This window comes from Mytilus californianus, unplaced genomic scaffold, assembly GCF_021869535.1.
Source record: "Mytilus californianus isolate M0D057914Y unplaced genomic scaffold, xbMytCali1.0.p SCAF_8, whole genome shotgun sequence".
Taxonomy (NCBI): domain Eukaryota; kingdom Metazoa; phylum Mollusca; class Bivalvia; order Mytilida; family Mytilidae; genus Mytilus; species Mytilus californianus.
Window position 1 is genome coordinate 84406504 of NW_026262734.1, and position 27414 is coordinate 84433917.

A 27414-nucleotide genomic window follows, 5' to 3' on the forward strand; every position below is an offset into this window, starting at 1 on the left:
CTAGTTTTATTTTGACCATACACCGGATAAATAATTGGGGCATACACAGGGATATCCGTTAGAATTGTCTCAAGCGTAATAACTAAAACGTGTACATTAAATCGAATTTGACTGTGTGGAAACACCCAATCAATCAGCCAGATGTGTACACGGATTTCCAGATTGGTATTTGTGAAATCTTCACGATCAATCTTTCATGGGTTGATCAGAAAAGGTAAACAAAAATCTATTTTTACAAAATGTTAACATAGACATGATTATACACATAATTTACACAACTTTTAAATTTCCGCTGTGTTTACACACAAATCGCACTGTTGTAGTTGTTTGTCGTAACGTGACAAAGGGATTTAATTATACACATGTTGATGTACTACAGGATTAGTACTTGATGCGGATAATGACCTCCTTGCTTACTCCCCTTGTTTATGAGGGTCTTAAAGGAAATTTATAACAATTGAGGCACGTTAAGTATTAACCTTACCATATTAAAAACAGTCGCTATGTTTATTAGATTGTCTATGTTATTTTCATACCTTAAATTATAAAATTTAGATTGTACTTAACAACGTGTGAAAGTTTCTTTTAATGGAAATAGAAAATGCGTTAAAAAAAATTATATAATTCAAATTGCATGCATGTTGTACGTACATGATGAGTTTTATTATTATAAGTTTCTGAATTACAATTTTGTCCATGTCGATTATATTAAAATTTTAATATGTTTAATTAGATTGTTTGCTACAATGTACTAAGTCTTGTAAAGTTTACTCTTTAGTTGGTTGCCTTTATTTGTTATCTATAGCCACTTCATTTAAACTTTTGTGGGTATAGTTGTCTAATTGGCAATCATACAAGTTAACATCTCCTTACTTTTATATTTTGCTAACTATACAATATATATGAATGAATTAGATTATACTTAACCCTTTTAATTTGGATAGTGTATGAGTTCTGTATACATTTAAAAATTACGATTTTGTAAACTGAAATAAAAAAATGAATGCTGACTATATATGGTATCAAATATCGATCCGATTTATAATAAATTAAACATAAAACTTACTAATAACAGTAATAAAACAAAAAAAACTTTGAAAAAAACCCAACTTTGGTAATAATTATTTCATTTTATAACATGGGGGAACAGTTTTAAGGTGGCGGGTCATCTCTTCAGTGAAAGACTCTTCTTTAAAAATGAAAAAAAATCGATTGATGTTGTAGTTCGCTTAACGTCCAGTGACAAATATTCAATGCATATTCAAGACGAGAAGAAATAGACGAGAGATACAATAAGTTGGATGAAGGGCGTGCGGGAATTTCGTCTCCAACTGGCAAAGGGAGAATATATGTTGAAAAAGCGAAAACTTGCCAACGACTACATTCTCCCTTCACGGTGCATCGTAATTAACGTCCCAATTCTAACGAGAAGTGACTACGTATTTATACATTCAACACAATCAAACAGGGGACCTTGCGGGGGAGTCGTACCACTCAGACGTAGAAATTGCGGCCAATTTTTATACCAAGAGGTTACCTCTGAAACAAAAAAAATGCAAATGCGTGTATTGTGATTATTAAAATATTTTCGAGGCGACCATATTTTTCCACAACTGAATTATCCACTTTGATTAAGTAATTGAGCTCAATGTTGATCAAGTCAACACATGTTTAAAACAAGAATGAACTTTAAGTTCATTGATATTGCTTCTATGAATTTTAATTGTTGGGTTATCTTTTAATTTATATGTATTGACGTCTCCTTTTATTTAATGTAACTAACTTGTTTATCAAAATAATGAATTTTAATAATCATAATAATAAAAGACTATTCGTAAAATGCAATTTATACAAATTAAATTTCCCTTCAACTCTCTCTCGACCAAGTGATTTAAATGATGCGTTCAGATAAGTGTATTTTTGCCACAACTTTCGCTGTGACCAAAAATGAATTCTTGGCATCCACATATTTATTTTTTGAATGGCTAAAATATTCTTCCCATATTATACAATGTAGTCACCAATTATAGCATACCCTGTAGCTGTTCAATAATTTGTTAGCATGGTCAGTAATGAGGTTTTGCCGAAATAGACGGCCAACATTTTTTTCGGGCAAATTTGATTTTAGAAAATATAGTTCAAAGAACATTGTTGAGAAAAACTTATTGTGGTTGTCAAAAAGAAATGAAATATATGCTTTCTCTCTTTTTTTTTTTAAATTGCAAACGCACTTGCTACATGCATGCTTTCAATTTTGACAAAATAACACTCCAGAACATGTGAGTATTCATAATTTTAAGCGTAATAAAATAAAAACGGTACAATTAATGTTTACTGTCATGAATGTACTAAATGGTTATTTATCTGTTTATTTATAGCTCATTCCTGGGGATACCGACAGGGAATAGGTATGTACACATTATACATATATGGGGGTCGTAAACAGTGGTTCAGAATGCAGTTTGTCGCAAAACGGATAATAGTGTTATATTAACAGTTGCTGTCATGAAATACACCCCATATAAGTAAACATTGAACAGTCATGGATGTGCCTGTTGTAAGTCAGGAGTCGGTTTCACAAAAAAACTTACGACTAAGATTGATCGTAAGTATACTGAATTGTTCATGACGTAATTACGATCAATCTTATAGTCGTAAGTTTTTTTGTCAAACTAACTCCAGGAACCGTAACTTCACCCTATATAATTCAATGGTTGTCTGTTGTTTCTGTATATAATATTTCTTTTTCGTTTATTGTTTTGTACAATTTATTTTTGTATATAATTAAGGTGTCCCTGGTTATGGTGAGGGTTCGGCGCCACCAAACATGAATAAATCCGTAACATTCTGTATATGCCTGTCCCATTCCAAGTCAGGAACCTGTAATTTAGTGGTTGTCGATTGTTGCTGACAGTCATATTTGTTTTTTTATTAATTATTTTGTACATAGATGAAGCCGTTAGGATTTTTCGTTTTAATTGTTTAACATTTGTCGTGTTTGTTATGTTGGGGCCTATTATAGCTTGTAATTTTGTATGGGTTTTTGCTCAGTTTTGAAGGCATTAGGGTGACACATGCATGGTTGCTTACTTCTACGTCATTTGGACTATATAGTCATATATACCACATCTTCATATTTCTATATGGTCTAATTACAGATCAATGCATATTGTAGGTTAGAGTTCAGTTGTTTGGTTTCGCTACAAATCAAACAAAATTAACCCAAACTAGCCATTTTGCACCATAACATTAACAATTTCGTAATACTAGTATCTCTGCATGTGGCTGCCCTTAATCGCCTGTAGTTCAGCAGTTGTGTATTATTGTCTGTCAATTTTTATTCCGTTTATTGTTTTAGCATAAATCAGGTCGTTTGTTTTCTTTTTTAAATTAATTCACAATTTGTCGCGTTAGGGCCTTTCATACTTTACTTTCCTATGTGGGTTTTGCTCATTATTGAATGTCATACGGTGACCTATTGTTGCTTCTACGTCATTTGGTTGATAGTTGTCTGATTGGCAATCATACCACATCTCCATATTGTTTTTAGTTTTATCATCATGTTAAGTAAATTGTGACCAATATATTTCCTCCTTCGAATTAACTAGTACTGCTTTCATATTCATATAATTTGTCAATCTATGTAGATTGTGATTCAACAACCGTGTTGATCTCGTGGTAACGCGACTAGTTCGTTTGCGGAAAGTCGTGTGCACGATTCCTAGCGAGGGCATATATAACAAAAAGATGTTTGGCCAATTTTCCTGCATTTATTTTACCGAAGTGCAATTTTCTCAAAGTCCATTATTCTTAACTAAAATTCGTTGGTACTGCATGCGAATACATGTCTTCCTGTGCACTACTACCTTATGAGCTAGCTCGTAAAAAGTCCGACTTTTTGTCTATTGCAAAGCATAGTACATTCTCATTTGACATTGAGACTAAATTGCACAGAATTTTTATGTAATATTTGTCGCCGAATGTTAAATTTCTGATGTATATGATGAGACTTCCGTTCGATTATTCTCCGGTTTTATTACCCATACATCTTTCATAGCGAATATACATGATATACAGAGAGATGTTTTCGAATGAAAAAAAAACCAAAACAACGATAATCACTAGCATTCACTGTGAAATACCGCCACCACAAGAGTGGATTTATTATTTAATCCCCTTTTGTAATTAAAGGACAATATTTTACAACACGTATTTATTTAAAATCTCCCAATCATAGATTAAGAAATTTTTATGAAACTAAGGTTCTTCCAAGTCCTTCAGAAAAAGTTGATCGTAGATGAATTCGGCTATTCTTTATGTCTCGTTTGGTCATATAGCTCTTAATAGGTTTGAGTCTTATACATCATTGGCTTTCAAATGTTAGGATTTTAGCGTGCCTGATGAAGGTAAATTCAGTGTTCAATTCATTTAGACCCCCCAAGGATGACTGGGGAATAGAAGTGTGGTCACTTGGTCTTCTTCCGACCGGCAATAAAACGCTTGCCAAAGTGGGCGTCTGTTTGGCTGTGCGGGATGTAATAAGATAAGAAAACTTTATTTTGATTCGGCATAAGTTAAAAGACACAACACAAGCTCTAAGGAGCTTTTGACCGAATATAAAAACATATACATAACATAAAAACAGTCTAATTTGACATATAAAACAACCTGTTATACGAAGTTAAATCTCACTTACATAGCATGCAATAAAAATTTAGCAACAAATTTAAAATGAAATAAAACATGCTAGACCAGAGCAAACAAAAGCAACATAAATAATAAACATCTCAAGAATTATCTGCAAGCAGAACATCGACATTCCAAACCATTCCAGGACTGAACAAGACTTTTAAAATGTGAAAAACTATTTTCAGTCCTGAAATGGTTTGGAAGGCTGTTCCATAAAGTAGCAGCAGCAAATTTGAAAGATTTTTTACCGTAACGGGTTGACTTTACCTGTGGAACATCTAGAATATTTACATACCGGAAAGAATACTTAGATTTTTTGACACTCACCAAATTTTGTAAGCACACAGGAGCTATATTATTTATAATCTTAAAAGTTTCTAGAGCCATTGTTCTAATCCGTCTAATCTGCAAGGAGGGCACCTTAGCTTTAAGTAAGAGGTCCTCGTAGGGGCTGGTAAAATCCTCATATACAAAACGGAGTGCTCTTTCCTGCACCTTTTCTAATTTTTTGGAATTTTTCTCAGTGCAAAAATGCCATGCCAAAGGACAAAAATTAAAATTACTAAGAATAAAGGTATGAAAAATAGTAAGTTTACTAAGTCTATCCAAAACTGAGCCCAAACGTTTTAAAACATTTAATTGCTGTGATGCCCTCCTACAGATTGAGCTGATATGAACATCAAAATTTAACTGATAGTCAATTTCAATGCCTAATAATTTAACTGTTTTTTCACATGTAAGGTTCGAGTTTTGAATACGTATAGATGGGTTTTGTTCAAAGGTCTTTTTGCCAACAGCCAAAACTTGAAACTTATCGGGATTTGCTTGCATTTTATTCACCCGGAACCACTCAATAAGTATTTTTGACTCAGATTCCAAAGTTGAAATTAATAAATCAAAATCTGGAGTACAGAAAGACAAAGTATTGTCATCTGCATAGTTATATAAACTACCATTTTTAACAAAAAGAAAAATATCATTTATAAATATGTTAAACAACAATGGCCCTAGTATAGAACCCTGTGGTACGCCATTATGGATGTCAGCCAAATCACTCAGAACATTGTTGACTTTAATTTGTTGTTTACGATTAGATAAATAGGACTTTAAAAGAGCAACTGCATGGGGGGATACACCATATGCTGATAATTTATCTAGCAAGATATTGTGAGGCAGGCAGTCAAAAGCCTTAGAAAGATCCATTAATACCGCTGCAATGTACTGGTTTTTATCGAGAGCTTCACGCCAATCTTCTAACACTCTGAGAAGTGTGGTCTGACATCCATGTCCACGTCTAAAAGCACACAAAAAAGGATTAAATATTTTATCAAAGTATTCAGTTAGTTGAATTTCATATATTTTTTCAAAGATTTTAGAAAATATGGGTAAGACACTAACTGGTCTATAGTTTGTTTTTAATAATGGATCACTCTTTTTATGAAGGGGGGTCACTTGGGCTTCTTTAAGTTTGTCAGGGAAACAGTTATTTTCAATTGATAAATTTACAAGAGTTGTCAGCTGTGGTGCAATATAAGATTTACAATTTTTTACTATTTTTGCTGGAATACCATCAGCTCCTGTAGCCTTCTTTATGTTTATTTTATTCAAGATTTTATTGACATTTTCGTTAGATACTTTCTTAAATTCAAAGTCAGAAACATGCTTTCTGTTACTCAAAATTTCTTTTATACTTGGGTGATTTGAGGGGTCATATACCACATCTGCTCCAATTTTGTCTGCTACTGTGGAGAAAAAATTATTAAAAACATTTGAAACTTCATTTGGACTATTTACAATTTTGTCATTTTCACACAATAAGATTTTTTGTTCTCCACAGTTCCCCTTTTTTGAGAAAAATGGTTTGACTGTTTTCCAAAACTCGCATGATTTTGACCCACCAGAGCAACGTTCTAAAAAGTATACTTTTATTGATTTTCTCTTTATCTTAGTTACCAAATTTCTTTGTTTTCTAAATTTCTCCCAATTTTTGTCACTCCGGTTTTTAGTATATTGTGAATAAAGCATTTGTTTTCTATATATGGCCCCTCTCAGTTCTTTATTCATACATGGCAGTGGTTTTCTTCTTTGACACCTAGATTTGACAGGTGCATGTTTATTTAATATATTTTTAAAATCTTTTTCATAATCATCATAAATACTATTTAAATCTTTCTCAGTACAGTTTTCTGAAATCTTTATTTTCTGTAAATCATTTGTAAATTTGTCAATATCAAAAGTTTTGTAACTTCTATATGTTACGTCCCTGCATTTTTGTGCAGGTAAATTCCCTTTCACAACTGTAGAAATAATATTGTGACAGTCACTAACACCATTTGGACTATTTGTTGTTTTAAAACACAAATTCTTTTTACTTGTAATAAGGGATGGGTTACAACCCTTTTTAAAACATGTTGGACCTTTAACCAGTTGTGATAAGTTGAAAATATCACATATATCATGTAAAGTCTGAGATTTTTCAGCAGACAACATATCAAAATTAAGGTCACCAAAAATAATAATATTTTCATATGACACAAAACATTTATCTAGTGATTTTGTAAAATTATCAATAAAGTCATTATTTTTCATGGATGGAGGTTTGTATGCTCCCATAATAAGCCATTTGGCATCATTTATATAAATTTCATAGCAAATATTTTCAAGTTTATCAGATTCAAAACATTGTTTTCTACTGGAGGGAAAGTCTGATTTAATCAAGGTAAGTAAACCACCGCCGTGCTGATCTCTGTCACGCCTTTGTAATTTATAACCATCAACTTGAAATAAGTTGTCTTGGAAGGTATTGTCCAATTTCGATTCGGCGATCATCAATAAGTCAACTATATTGTCTGTGAGAAGTTCTTTTACCTCATCAAATTTGAACCTGAGACTGTTTATGTTTACATATGCCGCAATAAAGTTCTTTGGATGCAGACGTCTGGTCTCTCTCAAATCTTGGAACAAAAGTTTGTTTACACCGGAAGTAGAGTTTGACGATAGACTGTCATTTATAGGTGCGTTTGACTCCTCGTTAAAATCAATAAAATACGAATCGCTAAAATCTGGTAAATAACATATTTTGCAGAACCAGCTGTCAGTTGAATTTCCAAGTAGTTCATATTCTTTTAAGGGTAGATTTATACATTTTAGATGAAATGTACAAGTTTGCAGCCACGTCCGGTCAGAATAGGAACGTTAAATCCGATGCCTCGTGTAAAGAGAGTGCCACGCTCTCTGCATGTTAAGAACCTTTGCAACAACTCTTTGAGGGGTCCGTAGGTGGCCTGTTGATGAGCAAAATTTCTGTCCTTATCCAATATACCCTCATTTTCCCGTGGCAGTCCAAATTTCCCCGACCTTCATCCCGGATGGCCTCTCTTACAAGACCTACCTATTGTATTTATTGTTAACTTGTTCTCGTACTGAACATGCATGAAATATTTGCCACTGGACGTTAAACAACCAACAATTAATCAATCAATTCATTTAGACTCTAATATAAAATTTACTTTTGATATTGTACAACATTATTGTCTGCAGTAAATTTATGCGTAAGTACAGCGGCTGGTATTTGTTGAAGAATTGACGACATCATTTTATGCAATGCAGATTTAGTGTTTTTGTCGTTTGTAATACCGGTGTGATACTAGTGTGCCGTGCTGGTCCTAAATCCGAACTGATTTTTTATTAAATTATTTTGCTATGCTACTTTTGAGATAAGAAATAAAGAGAGGAGGGAAAGGGGGAGGGTGTGTGTGTTGAGTTCTTAAAGAAACTCAGTCACATGATAATGTGTCTATCCCAAGTCATGCATGAACCTCGTCATTGGTTGCCTTTATCATCTTTGTGCTATTTTTTATATTTTTCTGTTGTTTGTAGATCGTTGGTCATATCCCAAGTCATGCCTGAACCTCGTCAGTGGTTGCCTTTATCATCTTTGTGCTATTTTTTATATTTTTCTGTTGTTAGTAGATCCTTGGTCATTTGTAAAATTTATACATAACAGGTAAAGGTTTGGGCGAGTTAGAGCCAAGCATAGGATACATATATAGTTGTCTGTATATTTAACCGTGGCCAATATATCTGTTGGGAATGTTTTGTGTATTGTTTTTGTCGTATTGGTAGATATCCTGGGCATACATAGAAGTTTTATTTGACATTAACACGTACTAGTATGTAAATAACAGCGTACATAAAGCCAATCTAATTAAAATATTGACCTCTGATTTCGTTATCCTCATAAGCTGATGAGGAAAACGATATCAGAGGTCAATATTTTGATTAGATTGACATAAAACATATAGTTCTTATCAATTGGCTCGGTGTTCTCGAGGTAGTGTGCTCGTATCTAGTGCGGGAGGTTGTGGGTTCGATCCCGGACTAGGTCAAATTAAAGACTTGAAAATTGGTATTTGATGCTTCTCCAATAAGAACGCGACAATAAGGAGTAAGAGTAAAGAGTTTTTGTCGACTAGTAGTCAGCATAATGTGTCCAAGTAGGATGGCATGTCTTCCTGTGGACCGTAACAGTGAGAAATACAATGTAGCATGTTAAAAATCAGACTCAGCGAGGTCGGTTTAGTACCAAATATGTTTCATATTCCAATCACATTAACAGGTTATCGTCCTGAATATGCATTTAATTTACCACTGGACGTTGAACAGCCATCAATCAATCAATATTTTTCTGATCACAAATGAACAACGTATGTTTTAATGTGGATGTTCTATGCAAGGTAAACATGCAGGCGTAACGTGAAATTGTGCGTAAAGCGTACTATATAGGATAGATGAGGCCCCTCATGGGGTGTCCAAGTAATCACATAATCAAAAATTGTTTGCCAATATAATCACATAATCATTAATTATCTTTTTAAACAAGATAATCAAATAATCAAAAATACAGTCCCAGATTATCAAATAATCAAATAATCTTGAAATATTTGGTATTGTAATCAAATAATCACTATAAAAACGGCCAAGTAATCACACAATCAAAAACCCCACGAGGAGGCTCATAGATGTTTGCCATAGAATAGCTTGCATGGTTCAAACCTTTCTTCACAGGAACACACGTAAAATATGTACTGCGTAACTGATTATTCCTTTACTTTAATTTTAATTTTATTTTTAATTTTATTATCGTATATGTACTAAATTTATATGTATCTGAAAACACACTGAACAATAATAGTATTTTTTTCACTGCGATTTTTGTTCATTTATTTAGTACCAGAACAATGGCACACATTGTTTCCTCTGTGCAATGGGAAATTCCAGTCTCCGATTGATATTAAGACAAGCGATGTTGTGTACGATTCGTCCTTGGAAAACTTTAACCTTGGGGAGTTGGAGAAGACTAGGGATGTCGACATGGTTTTGTGTACCAATCATGGACGTTCTAGTAAGTGAAGTTTATATTCTTTAAAGATACTTAATTGTCGCACCTTGGGTAAATTAGTGACTAGTGATGTTGTGATTGGTTTAACGCCGTCACGTGTTGAACCCTATGGATCCGTAACATAGGGGTCTGTAGTTTTCATATGAATATCATGACGTAACGTCACGTCTACTATTAATGATGACGTCACCTATTAAGGTTATTGTATTTCATTGGTTATTTTTATACAAAACTTGCACAGGCACTTGTCTCTGAAAAAAATATCCTATATATACCTCAATATAATTTTTTTTCAGAGACAAGTGTCTGTGAAAACTTGGCAAAAAAGACCCGTTTGCGATAAATTCGTTATGCGATTCTACCAACCATTTACGGATCCATAAAGGGTCAGTAAAATCCATAGGGGATTCAGTTTTCGGTTTCGCCCCCTATGGATTTTTCTAACCCTCTATGGATCCGTAGAGGGCCAGTAGCAAACCATATAACATAATAATGTTTTCTGGTAATTTTTGTGTATCGTATAAAACATCAATATACAATAGACTAAATTTCGGCTCATTAAGAAGTAACTGTTTAAAAAATATTTATAGAAAATATAAAGAATTATCGCTATTTTGTTGTATTTTTCCTTTTTTTTTTTGTGATAATTTTTCATATCATGCTACTCGCTTGAGATAAAAAATTATCGTCAGAAACTAAGAGCGCACATGCCGTTATCAATGTAAAAATTAACGACGTCATAGGCAAAATAGCAATAAACAGATTATCAATGGTCTTTCAAACTCGAGGATGTTTCTCTGCCACATTTCATCTCAGGGTTGTCGCCCTTCGATGAGATTGAAGCTGAGAAACACCCTCTCGTTTGAAAAACCATCGATAATCTATAAATATCTCCAATACATCAATCTTCAGTTTTTTCCTTTCTTTTTTTTAATCAGAAATTGCACCTTGGGTAAATTAGTGACTAGTGATGTTGTGATTGGTTTAACGCCGTCACGTGTTGAACCCTATGGATCCGTAGCATGTAGGGGTCTGTAGTTTTCATATGAATATCATGACGTAACGTCACGTCTACTATTAATGATGACGTCACCTATTAAGGTTATTTTATTTCATTGGTTATTTTTATACAAAACTTGCACAGGCACTTGTCTCTGAAAAAAATATCCTATATATACCTCAATATAATTTTTTTTCAGAAACAAGTGCCTGTGAAAACTTGGCAAAAAAGACCCGTTTGCGATAAATTTGTTATGCGATTCACTACCAACCATTTACGGATCCATAAAGGGTCAGTAAAATCCATAGGGGATTCAGTTTTCGGTTTCGCCCCCTATGGATTTTTCTAACCCTCTATGGATCCGTAGAGGGCCAGTAGCAAACCATATAACATAATAATGTTTTCTGGTAATTTTTGTGTATTGTATAAAACATCAATATACAATAGACTAAATTTCGGCTCATTAAGAAGTAACTGTTTAAAAAATATTTATAGAAAATATAAAGAATTATCGCTATTTTGTTGTATTTTTCATTTTTTTTTTGTGATAATTTTTCATATCATGCTACTCGCTTGAGATAAAAAATTATCGTCAGAAACTAAGAGCGCACATGCCGTTATCAATGTAAAAATAAACGACGTCATAGGCAAAATAGCAATAAACAGATTATCAATGGTCTTTCAAACTCGAGGATGTTTCTCTGCCACATTTCATCTCAGGGTTGTCGCCCTTCGATGAGAAGCTGAGAAACACCCTCTCGTTTGAAAAACCATCGATAATCTATAAATATCTCCAATACATCAATCTTCAGTTTTTTCCTTTCTTTTTTTTAATCAGAAATTGAAATGTGGAGTGCATCAATGTGATGGCAACCAAATTACACAAAAAGGTCAAAAGACATTTAGAGGTCAACATGCTTCAGAAATGATAACTTGAAGACATGCGTCCAGTCAGTATACTAAATATAGTTCCTTTGTCGATTTGGGGTCCAGAACGACTTTTGTCTCCTGTCGTCGAGACTTATATGTGCTGTTTCCGGTTGCAGCGTCTACAATTATTAAAGTTTGTGATAATGTCACTTTTAGAGGAACCACTAATAGTGGGTCAATGATATTTTAGTAGGCAGTTGTATTAGCATTAATTAGCACATCTCATATTCATCGAGAATATTTGGTCTCGCTTCGTCAGTCATAGTCCATTGGTATTTTAAATTGCTGCCATTTTAATTTCAATAATCACATTATACTATCAAAATTAATTATAAAAAGGCGAGATATATCTCTTAGTGGCCGCCTAGGACTCGTCCCTAACTTTACATTTGTGTCGCCTGAGACGAAGGTCAAGAAGCCAAGAAAAGAGATTGTGGGCTGAGGCAAAGAAACAAAAAGAGAACAATTCGGGGGACTTCCTGTTCAAAGTCAGGGACCACCATGGGCGAGGAAGGTAGTCAAAATAAGAAAGTAAAAAGAGGAACAAATAATGTAAATAAAAATGTACAAAAGAAGGGAAAGGTTTTTAACGGCACTAATGTAAATAACTTTACAGTTCTACCCAAATTGAACTGTTTTTAAAAATGCAGATCAGCTATTCAACAAATTGTCGGAATTGATCGTCCGAACCAGACACAACAAACTAAATATAATTGGAATAACAGAAGTAAAATCAAAAGCAAATAGATATAAACCATCAACAGCGGAATACTCGTTACCTGAGGTAGGAAATTACAAAATATTTGAGAAAAACCTAAAAACAGAAGAAGGAAGAGCCTTTTAATGTATGTAGATTCCAACCTAGATGCTACAGAAATCCAGATGAAGACCGAATTTCAAGAAAACATATTTATCAAAATTAAGCTAAATCAAAATAATAAACTTCTAGTAGGTTTGATTTATAGAACCCCATCCAACAGCTCCAAGGAGTATAATGATAAACTGGTAAACTTAATGTCAGAGGCAACGGAAATGGAGTACTCCCACATACTCATTATGGGAGATTTTAAATATCCTGAAATCAATTGGGAAACATGGAATACAAAAGGGGAAAGATCAAACAATATTGAAAATAGATTTCTTGAATCACTACAAGACAATTTCTTATGTCAACACACAACAAAACCTACAAGATGGAGAGGAGCTGACACCCCAACATCCTAGATTTAGTAATTACAAACCAGGAAGAGATGATTTCCAACTTAGAGTATATGAGCCCGCTTGGAAAAAGCGACCATTGCGTCCTATCTTTTGATTTTAACGGTAACATGTGTAATGTAAATATAAAAAGAACACCAATAATTGCAAAACTGTATAATCATGGAATCTACAAAGATTTTATTCAAGAGCTAAATAAAATAAATTGGCATGGTAAACTTAATGCTGAAAATTCCATTGATAATAATTGGAACTATTTTTTAACCATTTTAAAGGATCTAGAACACAGATTTATACCAACTAAAACTATGACACAAATAGGAAAAAAGAAAAATGTATTCCCAATAGATAAAAAAACTAGAGAGCTGATTAGAAGGAAAAACATTTTATCTAAAAAAAAATCATAACTAAACAAGACCCAGAAACAAGAACCGAATACAACAAAGTCAGAAATCAGGCCGCCAAAACATCGGTAAATAAACAAAAGAAATTATTTGAAAAAGGATTATCTGATAATGCCAAGACAAATCCTAAAGCCATATGGAGTTATATTAAATCCAAATCAAAAACAAGAGAAGGTATAGGTGAACTACATGTTGACCCGGAAGATGTAAAATCTGAAAAAAACGGATGATGATAAACAAAAAGATGAAATATTATCAGAATATTTTACTAGTGTATTTACAAATGAACCCCAAGGCAATATCCCAGAACTTAAACCAATTTCCATACAAAACAAAATAGAGATATTTAATATTGACATTGATATGGTATCGAAGCACTTTCAAAAAATAAAAACAGATAAATCTCCTGGCCCTGATAATCTACACCCAAGACTGTTGTTTGAAGTTATGGAGGGCATAGCTGAACCACTAAGCATAATTTTAGCCAATCACTAACTCAAAAAGTAGTCCCAAAGGATTGGAAAAATGCCTTGGTGAGTGCAATCTTCAAAAAAGGGAATAAATCACAAGCGACAAACTATAGAACAGTAAGCCTAACATCAGTGGTTTGCAAAATTATGGAGAAAATCATAAGAGAGCATATTATTAGCCATATGAAAGAATATAAATTATTTTCAAATGAACAGTACGGATTTATTTCTGGAAGATCAACAACGCTACAACTACTGCAGGTAATAGATAAATGGACAGAAGCTATAGATAATGGTCATGAGGTTGATTGCACATATACACAGACTTCATGAAAGCCTTCGACAAAGTACCACAGAGGAGACTCGTAAAGAAAATTGAGAAATTTGGGATAGGATAACAGACTTTCTGTCATATAGAAAACAAAGAGTCTCAGTGAATGGGGAAACATCAGAGTGGAAAGATGTAACATCTGGAATACCCCAAAGCTCAGTATTAGGCCCCCTGTTATTTGTTCTATACATAAATGACCTGCCAGAATGTGTCACATCGGATGCCTACTTATTTGCTGACGACACCAAAATCTTCAGGATCATTCAAGACAAAACAGACCAAGATATACTGCAAAATGACTTAAAATAACTTGGAAAAGTGGAGTGATACATGGCTCTTGAAATTCCACCCAGAAAAATGTAAACATAAATATAAGCAGAGGGGTAAGAGAAGACAGCACAACATACAACCTACTAGGTCATAATATTATCAAATGCAGAGAAGAGAAGGATATTGGAGTAGTTATAGACGAAGATTTAACCTCTTAAAAGCATATATGCAAAAAAGTGAACAAAGCTAATTCTATCTTTGCAGCAGTAAGAAGAACATTTAATAATTTAAATGCAGAGATCTTCCTTCAACTATATAAAACATTAGTGAGAACACACTTAGACTATGCTAGTTCAGTATGGGCACCTTTTAAAAAGAAATGTATTGACAAAATCGAAAATGTACAAAAAAGAGCGACACGCCAGATACCTGGATTCAATAAATTAAGCTACCCAGAAAGATTGAAAAAGCTTAGGCTTCCAATATTGTCATAAAGAAGGGTCCGAGGGGACATGATTGAGACTTATAAGATAATAAATAGAAAATACGATCCAGAAACTAGTTCATTTCTCAAATTAATATCAAACACCGAAAATAGGCATAGCACAAGAGTTAATAGTAACAAAAACATTCACCAACGATTTAAAACCAGTCTGAGGAAAAATAGCTTTGCAGTAAGTATTGCCAAATTATGGAATAAGCTACCAGATACAGGTACAAAAGCTCCTTCTATTAATGCTTTTAAAAATAGACTAGATAAGTACTGGGAATACGAAGAAATCTATTATTCTGATTATCGAGCTGAAATAACCGGAAGCAGCAACAGAAATAATAGAAATAATAACACAATATATGAGTCTGGTGAAGAGGAACCGTAAGGATCCTGTACCGGAAAAAATCATTAAGTATCATTAAGTATAGCGATCCTACTGTCAGTCGTGGTGTTTTCAGAGTCGTCAAAATTTAGTTTTAAAACGTTGTTAAAGTTTTTTTTAGCCATTAACAACTTTTTTAAACCTTCATTGTGTTTACCAAAGCTTGAATATACGCTTCTTCATAATAAGCACACTGATGCATGCTGACAGCAGCAGTTACAGGCGAGACACAGGATACCGCGTAACCCTTAACGATTTAAAAAAGGATAGAAACTACCTTAACAGCGCACCTTCGCATTGATTGAGTCATTTGGTTATTGTTTCGTTGTACCCACAGATTCCTTTGTTCACATATCATGCATATGGACCTTTGCAAAATCCGCCATTTTCCATGCCATTTCTTGCGAACTGTTCGACCATTCCTCTTCATTTTTTTTTTATGTTAAAAGATATCGCTTTGTTTGACTTTGAATATTTTATTGCACTTATATATATATATGTATGTATTTCAGTACAAGTCAACCTTCAAGGACATGATATTAAGGTGACAGGAGGAAGTTTACCAGGGACGTATAAAGTAGAACAATTCCACTTCCACTGGGGACCAAATAATAATGTTGGTTCAGAACATACATATGACGGAAAACAGGTGACTGCTGAGGTATGTTGTGTCAAATAGAAAAGTGTGTTGTAATAAAAGAATATGAGGTCTTATACTAAGGAAAGTTGTTTTTTATAACAGAAAAGGTATGATAAACAATTTTGATGTGGAAATATGCAATATGTTACATAAGCAGTTGCTGAGCCCATCCTTAAAACATCTTTGTTTGATGTTGCCTACCCATGCCTTGAAGTGTTGGGAAGGTAGGTAGATTTTATTTTTGTTCGGCCAACAACATAAGTAACATGTTTTAGACAAGAAAAACAACGTTAGAGCAGGAAAAAAAATCATTAAAACAAAATTGAACCGATTTGTGTCATAACATTTTTCGGGTAGGCTGATTCTAAGGTGGGTAAGTAGGCAACATCAAACAATCTAAATCTTATTTTTGGCCTGACTGATACAAAGCAAAAACCTTAATTCCCTCGAAATAAACTGATTCAGAAATTCCAGTTCTAGTCCATGTAATCCATACTAGCCAGGGCCTCGATAGCCGAGTGGTCTAAGTAGTTGATATCACTACTGTATCACTAGCCTGTCAACACTGAGGTTGTGAGTTTTAATCCGGCACGTGGCAGTTGCGCTCGACTCCAATCTTAATTGACTATGACTGTCAGTTTTCCTACCGAAGGTCGTTGGTTCTCTACGTGAACTTCGACTTCCTCCATCAATAAAAATGACCGCCAAGATATAGCACATAAGTGTTGAAAGTGGCGTAAAACGCCAATTAATCAATCAATCTGTGCTATCCACATTGTTCTTTCAAATGACACTTTGTCCAATCCATTCATTAGGATTACTAGTTCATATTGTTGATGCAACATTTCAAAAGTTACAGATGTAGATGTGGTCGAAAAAGCACTGCTGTTTTAATATTTCGTTTCTTTGCTATTGATACTTAAAATAAATCTTTATTAAATTTATGGAGATGTTTACTAGTATAATAATGTATTTTTTCAGCTTCATATTGTAATGCATCTAGATAAATACTCAAACGCTGGAGAAGCCTTGAAAAACGTAAATGGACTTGCAGTTCTAGGTTATCTAATAGATGTAAGTTGTTTTGTTTAAAACTGAAAGTGTTTATATCGCTTTGTTTGTAAGAGAATGATTTGCAAACCCTTTCTCAGTCTATAACATTGTTGTAGTTGACACCTTTTCTTACAAATGTGTTACTCTAAAAGAAATGATAAAAAATGAACATTGATTAAAATTATATCAATATTTTCTACATATATTCAATATGTTTCAGTATTGTCATGATTGTTGTCCTTTGTGGTGTTGGTGTGTAGTGATTTCTAAACCAACTGAGATTTAACCCACATCTCAGTTAATTTATTTATATCTTTAGGATCATTTTTAGCCATGTTGCATAAAGTGCAGCTTGGCTTATGGTGTTATAAATGTAGAACAGGTTGGCTGCAAACAGGGATGACCTGTTTTGTGTAATAAAAACAACTAATTTTTCAATTTATAGCCTTCAATCTCAATGAAAATCTGAATCTCACTTTAATATACATTTGGAGAATTTTAAAGTTTTGCACAAGGGTTCATATAAATATTATATTAATATATTCCCGTCCTGTTATGCATGTACTATTTGCCAATGGACACTAAACACCATCATCATCATTATCATCATACAATGCTTCTTTACAGCTGTCTTAAACTCATTTGACTTTGACCACATGGAAAAGGAAGATGAAACACTTATAGGGACAACTTAATGTTAAATATATGTTGGATAATATCAGTGAGAAAGCAATGACATCTGTTGACCGAGTTCGAAATTAGACACATGTCTATCTGTTATAGATGCCTAAGTAATACAAAAGTTTGATTAGTTGTAATGATGTTCCAATCAACATAGCAATTTGATAAATATGAGTAAAAAAACGTTTCAGGAGTAACTGTTTGCGTGTCTGGCGCAAATACAAAATTTCAATCCTGGTATCTATGATGAGTTTATTTGCATCTAAATATTAGAACATATTTGGTTCTAACTATAAAGCACTAATGTATTCATAATGTTTTCAGGTTGGTTCTCATAACAAGAACTATGATGAAATAACTAACAAACTGAAAAATGTTCAAAAACAAGGTATGTATATTTCAATTATTCCATTGGAAGAGTTCAGGTCATTATGGTTTGGCTAAATCAATAATCTAAGATTAAATTCTATTCAGTACCACCAAAATAATTTTCTAAAAATTATATTCTATACATTAAACATGTTACAATCAAACTCTTATGCTAATTGAATATCTGACACTTTAAAAATGTTTTGGTTTGCAACAAAAATCGAATTAACTGTTTGGAAATTTTGTTATTGGTTCATATTATTTAATCATTTAAAATTGATAGTTACAATGAAATATCATAATTGTCGTAGAAAACCCATTCATATAAATAATTTGCAAGCTGTTACATTTTAGAGAATGTAGATTTCTTTATGTGCTTTGTTTGGCATTTACATCCATTTTTTTCTGTGCAATTACAACTGAGTTCAGGCTGTGAATTCTTTAACATTTAAAATCATTTAAAAACTGCTGTTAACTATAGTATGATTGTCTTGTTCACAGATGACATAATACCTCTTCAAAGATTCAAACTTAGTTCACTACTACCATCGTCTACGTTTTACTACAGATACTTTGGATCAATGACAACTCCACCATGTGCTCCTGTCATATGGACCATGTTTAAAGAAAACATTTACTTATCAGAAAACCAGGTAATGTACCAATGACATGCAAAATTTGTCAACGCTTTTTTGTAATACTAATTGAATTTTCCAAAGATATAGTAACTTTTGTGTTTCCCTACACTGAAGCTATAGCTACATATAAGAATCTCTTCTGTGCTCCTGGTTTGTTAACACCCCCCTTGCGCTTTGTTAATCCACAGTTCATTGACAGAATCCAAACAAATTTGCGAATTCATCTACGCCTTGTGCTCTTGCTGTTTTAAATTTTGATCTGAGTAATATTTAGGGTTTCAAATTATAAATAGAATTGAGAATGGAAATGGGGAATGTATCAAAGAGACAAAAACCCTACCAAAGAGCTGAAAACAGCCCAAGGCCACCAATGTGTCTTCAACGCAGCAAACAAATCACGCACCCGGAGGCAGGTTTCAGCTGGCCTCTAAACAATAATGTATACTAATTCAGTGAAAATGGACGTCACACTAATCTCCGAAACATATAAATGAACCAAAATTAGAAAACGCACAAGACTAACAAAGGCTAGAGGTTCCTGCCTTGGGACATGCGTAAGATTGCGGAGGGGTTAATTATGTTTTTTGAGATCTCAACCCTCTCCTATACCTCTAGCTAATGTGGAATAAACAAACACACAGCAATATGCACAGTAAAGCTCAGTTTAAAAAGAAGTCGCAGTCAGATATTAGAATAGTTAACAGAAAAAAACTAAGCAAAATGACGATGAGCAACACAAGTTAACAAAGTACTACTGGCAGTTACTAATATGCCAGCTGCAGACCTCAATTAAACTGATGCCTGATCTTCGCTATTTCAGTGTATATTATTTGGAAACAGTAAGCTACACATGTTTCTTTGGACGCTTAAGTCATGTATTGTTACAAATAATTGGTACACTAGTATTGGCCTTTCAATATAAAAATTATTGGTTGTTATTTTAATAGTGATAAAGATAGTTTGTATCAACAAATTAACAAACTTTAATTTCAGTAATTAACAACCATTTGATGTAACCATTTAGTTTTCAATTTATTTCTACAACGAAATACATGATATTTGTATGGCATGGTATTGGTTGCAAAAATTTGATATTTTTCATTTAAATGCAATATTTCTTATTTAATTGGTATATTTCTTCATTTAAATGTAATATTTTTTTATTTGAATGGTATATTTTTTCATTTAAATGCAATACTTTTTATTCAAATGGTATAACTTTTCATTCAAATGGTATAATTTTTCATTCAAATGGTATAATTTTCGTTCAAATGCAATATGTTTTATTCAATTGGTATAAAATGTCATTTGAATGCAATATTTTTTATTCAATGGGTATAGTAGTTTTTTATTTATATGCAATAATTGCATTATGGGAAATTCTTTGACGTCATAAGGTCAAATTTGCAACAACGTTTGTGATTGGTCGGTAATTGTTTGGATTTCTACCCTTTTTTTCTAAACTTGAGTGACCAAGAATTAAAAAACGCGTCAGAATATCGCCCCTCTAACTAAATTTGGCGTTCGTTCGAGTTCGTGCACTTTCTGTTAATGCCAATAATGGCCTGGACGAGCAAAAAATGCGAGTGACAAGTAATAATAATTAATTTGACACACAACTTGTTCATGGATAGAAACAGATGCCTGCGTGCATGGCAAAAACACCTCCAATGAAAACCTTTTCTGAAGAAACTCTCCTACAGTCTACACATTGAAATACAAAAAAAATACATAGCTAGCCCCCTCCCCCTTCTAAGTCCAGATACATGTAATCATGACGTTCTTTAGTGATATATCATTTTTTACTTCTTGATCCTCAGAGACGTTCAGGAAGGCACACATAAAAACAGAATAAAAAGCATCCAGGACGTTACAATTATTTGGACTAAGCCTCCTCTTTTTTACTACTTTTTAAAAAAAAATCACCTAATTACGACAGCAGAACCAGAAACCCACAAGTAGAGACATAAGCTGTTATACTCCGGAACTAATTCTTTAATAAAGACAATTCAGGATAAATTGGAACCAGTTACTAACCCATGTTACAACAATAGTCCTATGACATAGGACTTCACTATATGAGGCGTGAACTTCATATTTAATAATATCTATAATATGTGCTCTCATGTCTTATGCTGCAAATCATTTTACATTTAGGATTCGTTGCTGAGCTTTTTTTTCTGTTCTCGTCTCCGAATCCCTTAAACAGATTTTTTTCAAGCCCCACAGTAGTTCAATAATTACTATATGTCTTTGCATAAATAAGTATGCAGGGCATATTTCAAAACATATTTTGTCTTCAGGACTTTTAAATGATTTACTTTTCAATACTGCATTGGGAAGGGGGTATACAAGTTTATTTTGTGACACATTATATAATATAATTAGGTATCCAACAAATTAAATGATTGTACGTTTAGCTATTATCTAGACCCGTACAAAATGTATATAATTAGACACATTTAACAGGGGCGGATCCAAAACCTCGGTGTCTAGAGGAGGGGAGTAGGTTCAAATTGAGATATTTGTATAGAGATGTATATATGCGAGTATTGGCAGTAATGGTTATGGTGTGTGTGTGAGGGTAGGGGTTTCAGATCAAAGATCGTTTCTATAATTCTGTATCTTTTAGTTTTTACCATTTCACTCTATTCTTTATCCTTTAATTTGGGAAAAATATTGATTGACCAATAAGGATATATATAAAATCGATGTTAATTAAACAAAACTTGCAGCAATTTTGACCCCCCCCCCCCCCCCCCCCAAAAAAAAAAAACTATTTGAATTAGGTTTTTTATTCTTCATTGATTTTCTGATGTCGTTCCTTATCCTCTCTATGTAAACCCAATTCATGTCCTGATAAATGGTGACTCATGCATAGCATCATATGTGGTTATTAAAACAAGAAACATATTCATATTATAATAATTAATGTATGCTAGGACTTATAAATAGATGTCATTAGTCCCAGGTCATGTAATAAAGTAGGTCTTATAAAAATACAATAGCATTTTAATTTTGATGATTATATATATGTTTATATATTTAATAATGCCATTTTTTTGGAAAAAAAGGTAAAGGGCAAAACGTTTTTAAAACATATCAATGGGGCGCGGTTTTTTTTTTGTTCTTCGGTAGTGTGCCAGAAGAAGTCCATTTCTGTTTTTTTTTGCATTGGGAAGATCTTCTGGCTCTCTTCCACCTCTTCTTTTTTGATAGGTTGACGGCAGAGGCACATAACAAACATGGCGTCGTTTAGTCTAAATGAAATTAATAAATTTATGAATGCAGATATATTAGAATGTGAGCTGTTTTATAAACGTTTTTATGGTATGACAGCCTTAGTAGGACATCCCTGTAGGACGATAAGCTGGATAAATATAAGAACTACACTGACAATAACAGTTAAGGGACGATTATTTGATATTCTAGGGAAGGGATTTTGATTGATTGTTTAAATTTATAGATGAAGGATGGGGAAGGGAAGAGAGGGCATTATTATTCATTTCAATCTGTCGCTAATCATGCCTATTTTTCAGCTCTTACCAGGCAACCATATTCATATATGAAATCCTTCTGTCCCCCACCCCAACAAATAAATAAATATCAAATGGTTTTCCTCTTATTTAACACAAGTTTAAATTGATTGATTGTTTGTTGCTAATTTTAACGCCCAGTGAAAATTATTTCATGCTTGTTCAGGAAAACACGAGTTTAGAAGTCACGTATATAATATAAAAATGAAGAGATGGAATATGATTGCTAATAAGGCAACTATCCACCGGAGTTCAAATATTAAGTGCATGTAAGCAATTATAGATAAGATAAGATAAGATAAGATAAGAAAAAATTATTTTAAGTCGGGTTACATGAAATACTACAAACATAAGCTCTGTAGAGCTTTTTGCCGTCATGTAGACAAATGCTTTTTGTAGACAATCGTAAGGCCTCCAACAATGACAAAAACCTGATACTGTAAAGTCGTCTATAAAAGGCCCGATTTGAAAAGTGTGAATAATTCAAACCAAAAAACTAACAGCCTAATTATACATAACAAAACAATTTACAAAATATCAAATATGAGTCGAGACAGGAACCAACGTCAACCACTAAACTACAGGCTCCATCCCTGGGACAGGCAAATAAAGAATATGGCAGGGTGGATATAAAAACGAAGATGTGGTATGATTGCAAATGAGACAACTCTCCACAAGAGATCAAATGACACAGAAATCAACAGCTATAAGTCACCGTACGGCCTTCGACAATAAGCAAAGCCTTCACCGCATAGTCAGCTATAAAAGGCCCCGAAATCAAAAATGTAAAACAATTCAATCGAGAAAACTAACGGCCGAATTAATGTACAAAAAAATGAACGAAACACAAATATGTATAACAAAGCAACAAACGGCAACCACTGAATTACAGGCTCCTGACTTGGGACAAGCACATACATACAGAATGTGGCGGGGTTAAACATGTTAGCGGGATCCCAATCCTCCCCCTAATCTGGGACAGCGGTGTAACAGTACAACAACATGTTTGTGAGCAACCCATCCCGAAGCTGGGACAGTGGTGTAACAGTACAAGAAAATAACAACCTGCACAAATCAGCAAATGAACTCAAAAGATCGGTACGAGACACAAAAAAACTAACATTAAGACAATAGACACAAAGCACCGACATAAGAGTATTTGCAATTACTGGAAGTTTGCTCTAACCTAATTACAACCGATACTGAAATAAATCTTGTTCTCCCAGAACTGAGTTATCAATCAGTACACAACGCGCGGCAAAGGATTTATTAAAAAAAGAAAACAGTCTTGATAAACGTCTGGTTTACGTTGTATATAGATATAAGAAGATGTGGTATGAGTGCCGATGAGACAACTCTCCATCCAAGTCATAATTTGTAAATGTAAACCATTGAAGGTCAACGTACGGTCTTCAACACGGAGCCTTAGCTCAAACCGAACAGCAAGCTATAAAGGGCCCCCAAAAAATTAGTAGTGTAAAACCATTCAAACGGGAAAACCAACGGTGTCTAATCTATTTAAAAAAACCGATATACTTGCATATAAATCCATATACAATGAAACGGTTTTTGAAAAGTGGACCGAACGTTTTGACCATCGAAATTTTGCAATAGAAATACTAGTTATGACCACAAGATTTTAACAGCCAGTGCAGGACTCGCACGAACGTTAGATTTAGTAAGAGGGGCGATATTCTGACGCGTTTTTTAATTCTTGGTCACCCATGTTTTGAAAGAAAGGGGAGAAATCCAAACAATTTCCGACCAATCACAAACGTTGTTGCAAATTTGACCTTATGACGTCAAAGAATTTCCCATAATGCAATTATTGCATATAAATAAAAAACTACTATACCAATTGAATAAAAAATATTGCATTCAAATGACATTTTATACCAATTGAATAAAAATTATTGCATTTGAATGAAAATTATACCATTTGAATGAAAAATTATACCATTTGAATGAAAAATTATACCATTTGAATAAAAAATATTGCATTTAAATGAAAAAATATACCATTCAAATAAAAAAATATTGCATTTAAATGAAGAGATATACCAATTAAATAAGAAATATTGCATTTAAATGAAAAATATCAAATTTTTGCAACCAATACCATGCCATAATATTTGTTCAATGTCAGATGACTACAAAAGGAAATGAACAATATTTTATAGCTGACTATGCGGTATAGGCTTTACTCATTGTTGAAGGCCGTACGGTGACCTATAGTTGTTAATTACTGTGTCATTTGGACTCTTGGGAAGAGTTGTCTCATTGGCAATCATACCACATCTTCTATTTTAAATATATCTATTATTTGACAGAAACATTGATATATTTTTACTGCTCAAAAACAGTTAAAATAGTTTGTAACCACTTTGTTTCACATTTCTGCAACGACAGCCCTATACATGTCATCACTATATCTCTATCCATGCTCTGAATTGGGTGTTCACTTGTTAATGTTGTCAGTCCATCCATCTTTAAAAAAGAATTATACGTCTTCAGAATATTATGCTTCATTTTTTCAGCTGCAGGAATTTAGAAACCTTAGCAATACAGATATGGATCTGATACACAACTGCAGAAGTCCACGACCATTAGATGGTAGAATTGTGACTTCAAATTCTAACAGTTCTTCTTAGCATGAACATTCACTGTTATCAGAAGTCCATTACTAGGACTTCATATTTTATCCATATGTGTTAATGTTACACTGTTTGAAATACTGCCATTTGTGTGTTATGATATTATGAATTCCACTTTTGCTGATATTAATCATTTGACTCCACATTTCGGGTGATGCTAATACAATCAATATTTCTTACTCTTATTCTTTTACATGCTTAAAAGAGCATAACTGGTAGTTATTTTGTAGGAACTGTTAAGCAAGCTTTTTGAAAGCAAATTAGAAAATCATTCGTAATATTTTACTCCATCCTGGTGTTCAAATTGGTGAAGACCTGGGGCTTTTTTCCCAAAAAATCTTACAAGTAAAATTACTTGTAAGTTATGAACATTTCATTATAAACTAATTACAATTGATTTTAATCGTAAGATTGGTTTGTGAAAAGAGTCGCAGACCTTTTATATATTGAATAAGAATATCCATTTCATGCATTTATAACTTTAGGATGTTCACATGTAAGGTGTGCAATATCCTCCTTATAATCATAACCCCTCTGAAAAATCCAGAGGCAAAGTTTTATCACAAAATATTTTAATTTTTCTGATGCCTGTTTTGCAAAAACAAGAACACAGACCTATCTTTGTTATGTATACTTTTGATGTATTATACATTGTGAACTGTCAGATCAAGTTCTTGCGCATTTATTAAAAATATTTTTATTTAAATTTCGGCAGCATACATCCCTTATTTAATTATATCTTTTTTGTAGTTAAATCTTACATTTAATGTTAATATTGTTTTTTAAAAAACTTACTGTAAACATTAAAAATATCTCAAGAAGGTTATTTTCTCTTAATTTTTATCAATTTAAATGCTCTAAAATATACCCTTCACAATTAGTTTGGTACAATGAACACTACTGATAGTGACTTGAAGGCTGTAATAATTGTTCCAGATGCAAATTAAACACCATCATAAAGGTGTATGCAATGAAATTGTGAAGTATCCACATTCACAGTATGACAAAGTGAGTAAATTAATTCCTAGTCACCCTTGACCGTCTTTAAATGAAGCGGTATCATGATTTTTTTCTATTATCTTTTGTTGCGTAAGGAGAATCATTTCCTAAAAATACACATACAATTAAAATTATGATTATATTAAAATAATTAATTTTATCATGATTTTGTACAGCATTCTGACACAGAGATGCAATATACTTCTGTTTATGAACATAATCCATAAGTCAATATCCTTTGTTAATTGTCAATCAGCGACAACAATTCTTTTCTTCTTGTGATAGATCAATGATATTTTCTATAAAGATGCATTACTATCAGTACATATCCGTGTGACAACTATTTCGAGGTCATGCCCATAGGTCATGATCCAGCGATAATTTTCTATGTTTAGTTTTCTGTTTAAGTTAATTTGATAGGAACTACTTGTAATAGATCAATGATATCTTCTATAAAGCTGCATTACTAACAGTACATATTAGATGAATGACTATTTTGAGACCTTGTCACCTAGGTCATGGCCATGTGACTTTGAATTAATTAGTAATTTTCAATGCTAGGTTTTCTGCTAAAGTAAGTTTGATATGAACTACTTGTGATATATCAATGATATTTTCTATAAAATTGCATTACTATCAGTATATATCAGTTTAAAGATCATTTTGACACGCTGCTCTCGATGTCGTGGTCCCAGCTTCTTTGAATTAACTAGCAATGTTGCTGTCCATTAGATTGTCTTTTACTGAATTTTCTGTCAACAGGCAAGACATATCTCTGTGTCAACAGTTTATTGAAAATCATTATTAGGAATATTTGCTTTGTTAAAATTGTTCAATTTTGATCAAGTAAATGTGTTGAAACCTGTGTTCGGTCATTATAAAAATGTAGAACATCATTTATAATAACTTCTCTTTAGATCGTATCGTATAGCACTTTTTGGAAATAGTTTATAGACTATTTTCATTGTTAGTTTTATGAAAACAAAATCAGTATGTGTAATGTAGATTATCATCCTCAATAATTCATCTTTAAAGTTTTTTTGTGTAATTTGCATTTTGGTTTATATTGAAAAGTTAAATGTTAGATTTTAATCGTTCTTGAAATAACAGTTTCTTTCCATTGAAAATGTGTTTTTGTTAAAAAATGATTTACTTCAGACTATGTATATTTTTTTTTTATTGAACTCTAGAACATATATGCAATTGTCTGAAATAAATACTCAATGCTGTGTCGGTTAGGCCAGCTTTCATTAAAA

The 27414-nt window shown here is 33.0% G+C and overlaps 1 protein-coding gene across 1 annotated transcript; it reads left to right on the forward strand.

The window, feature by feature from the left end:
- LOC127711581 (carbonic anhydrase 1-like) lies at window positions 1-27414 on the forward strand. The gene is made up of 8 exons (XM_052217670.1): window positions 1-214; window positions 2379-2408; window positions 9920-10093; window positions 16101-16249; window positions 17210-17302; window positions 18287-18350; window positions 18833-18984; window positions 25043-27414. Exons 1-8 carry the CDS (start codon window positions 142-144, stop codon window positions 25154-25156), a joined length of 849 nt encoding a protein of 282 aa, XP_052073630.1. The 5' UTR covers window positions 1-141; the 3' UTR covers window positions 25157-27414.

Coding starts and splice junctions, on each gene's coding strand:
- LOC127711581 (XM_052217670.1), top strand. CDS start 142: ATGTGTACACGGATTTCCAGATTGGTATTTGTGAAATCTTCACGATCA. Junction 10,094..16,100: donor TACCAATCATGGACGTTCTA/GTAAGTGAAGTT, acceptor TATGTATTTCAG/TACAAGTCAACCTTCAAGGA. Junction 18,351..18,832: donor GAAAAATGTTCAAAAACAAG/GTATGTATATTT, acceptor TCTTGTTCACAG/ATGACATAATACCTCTTCAA.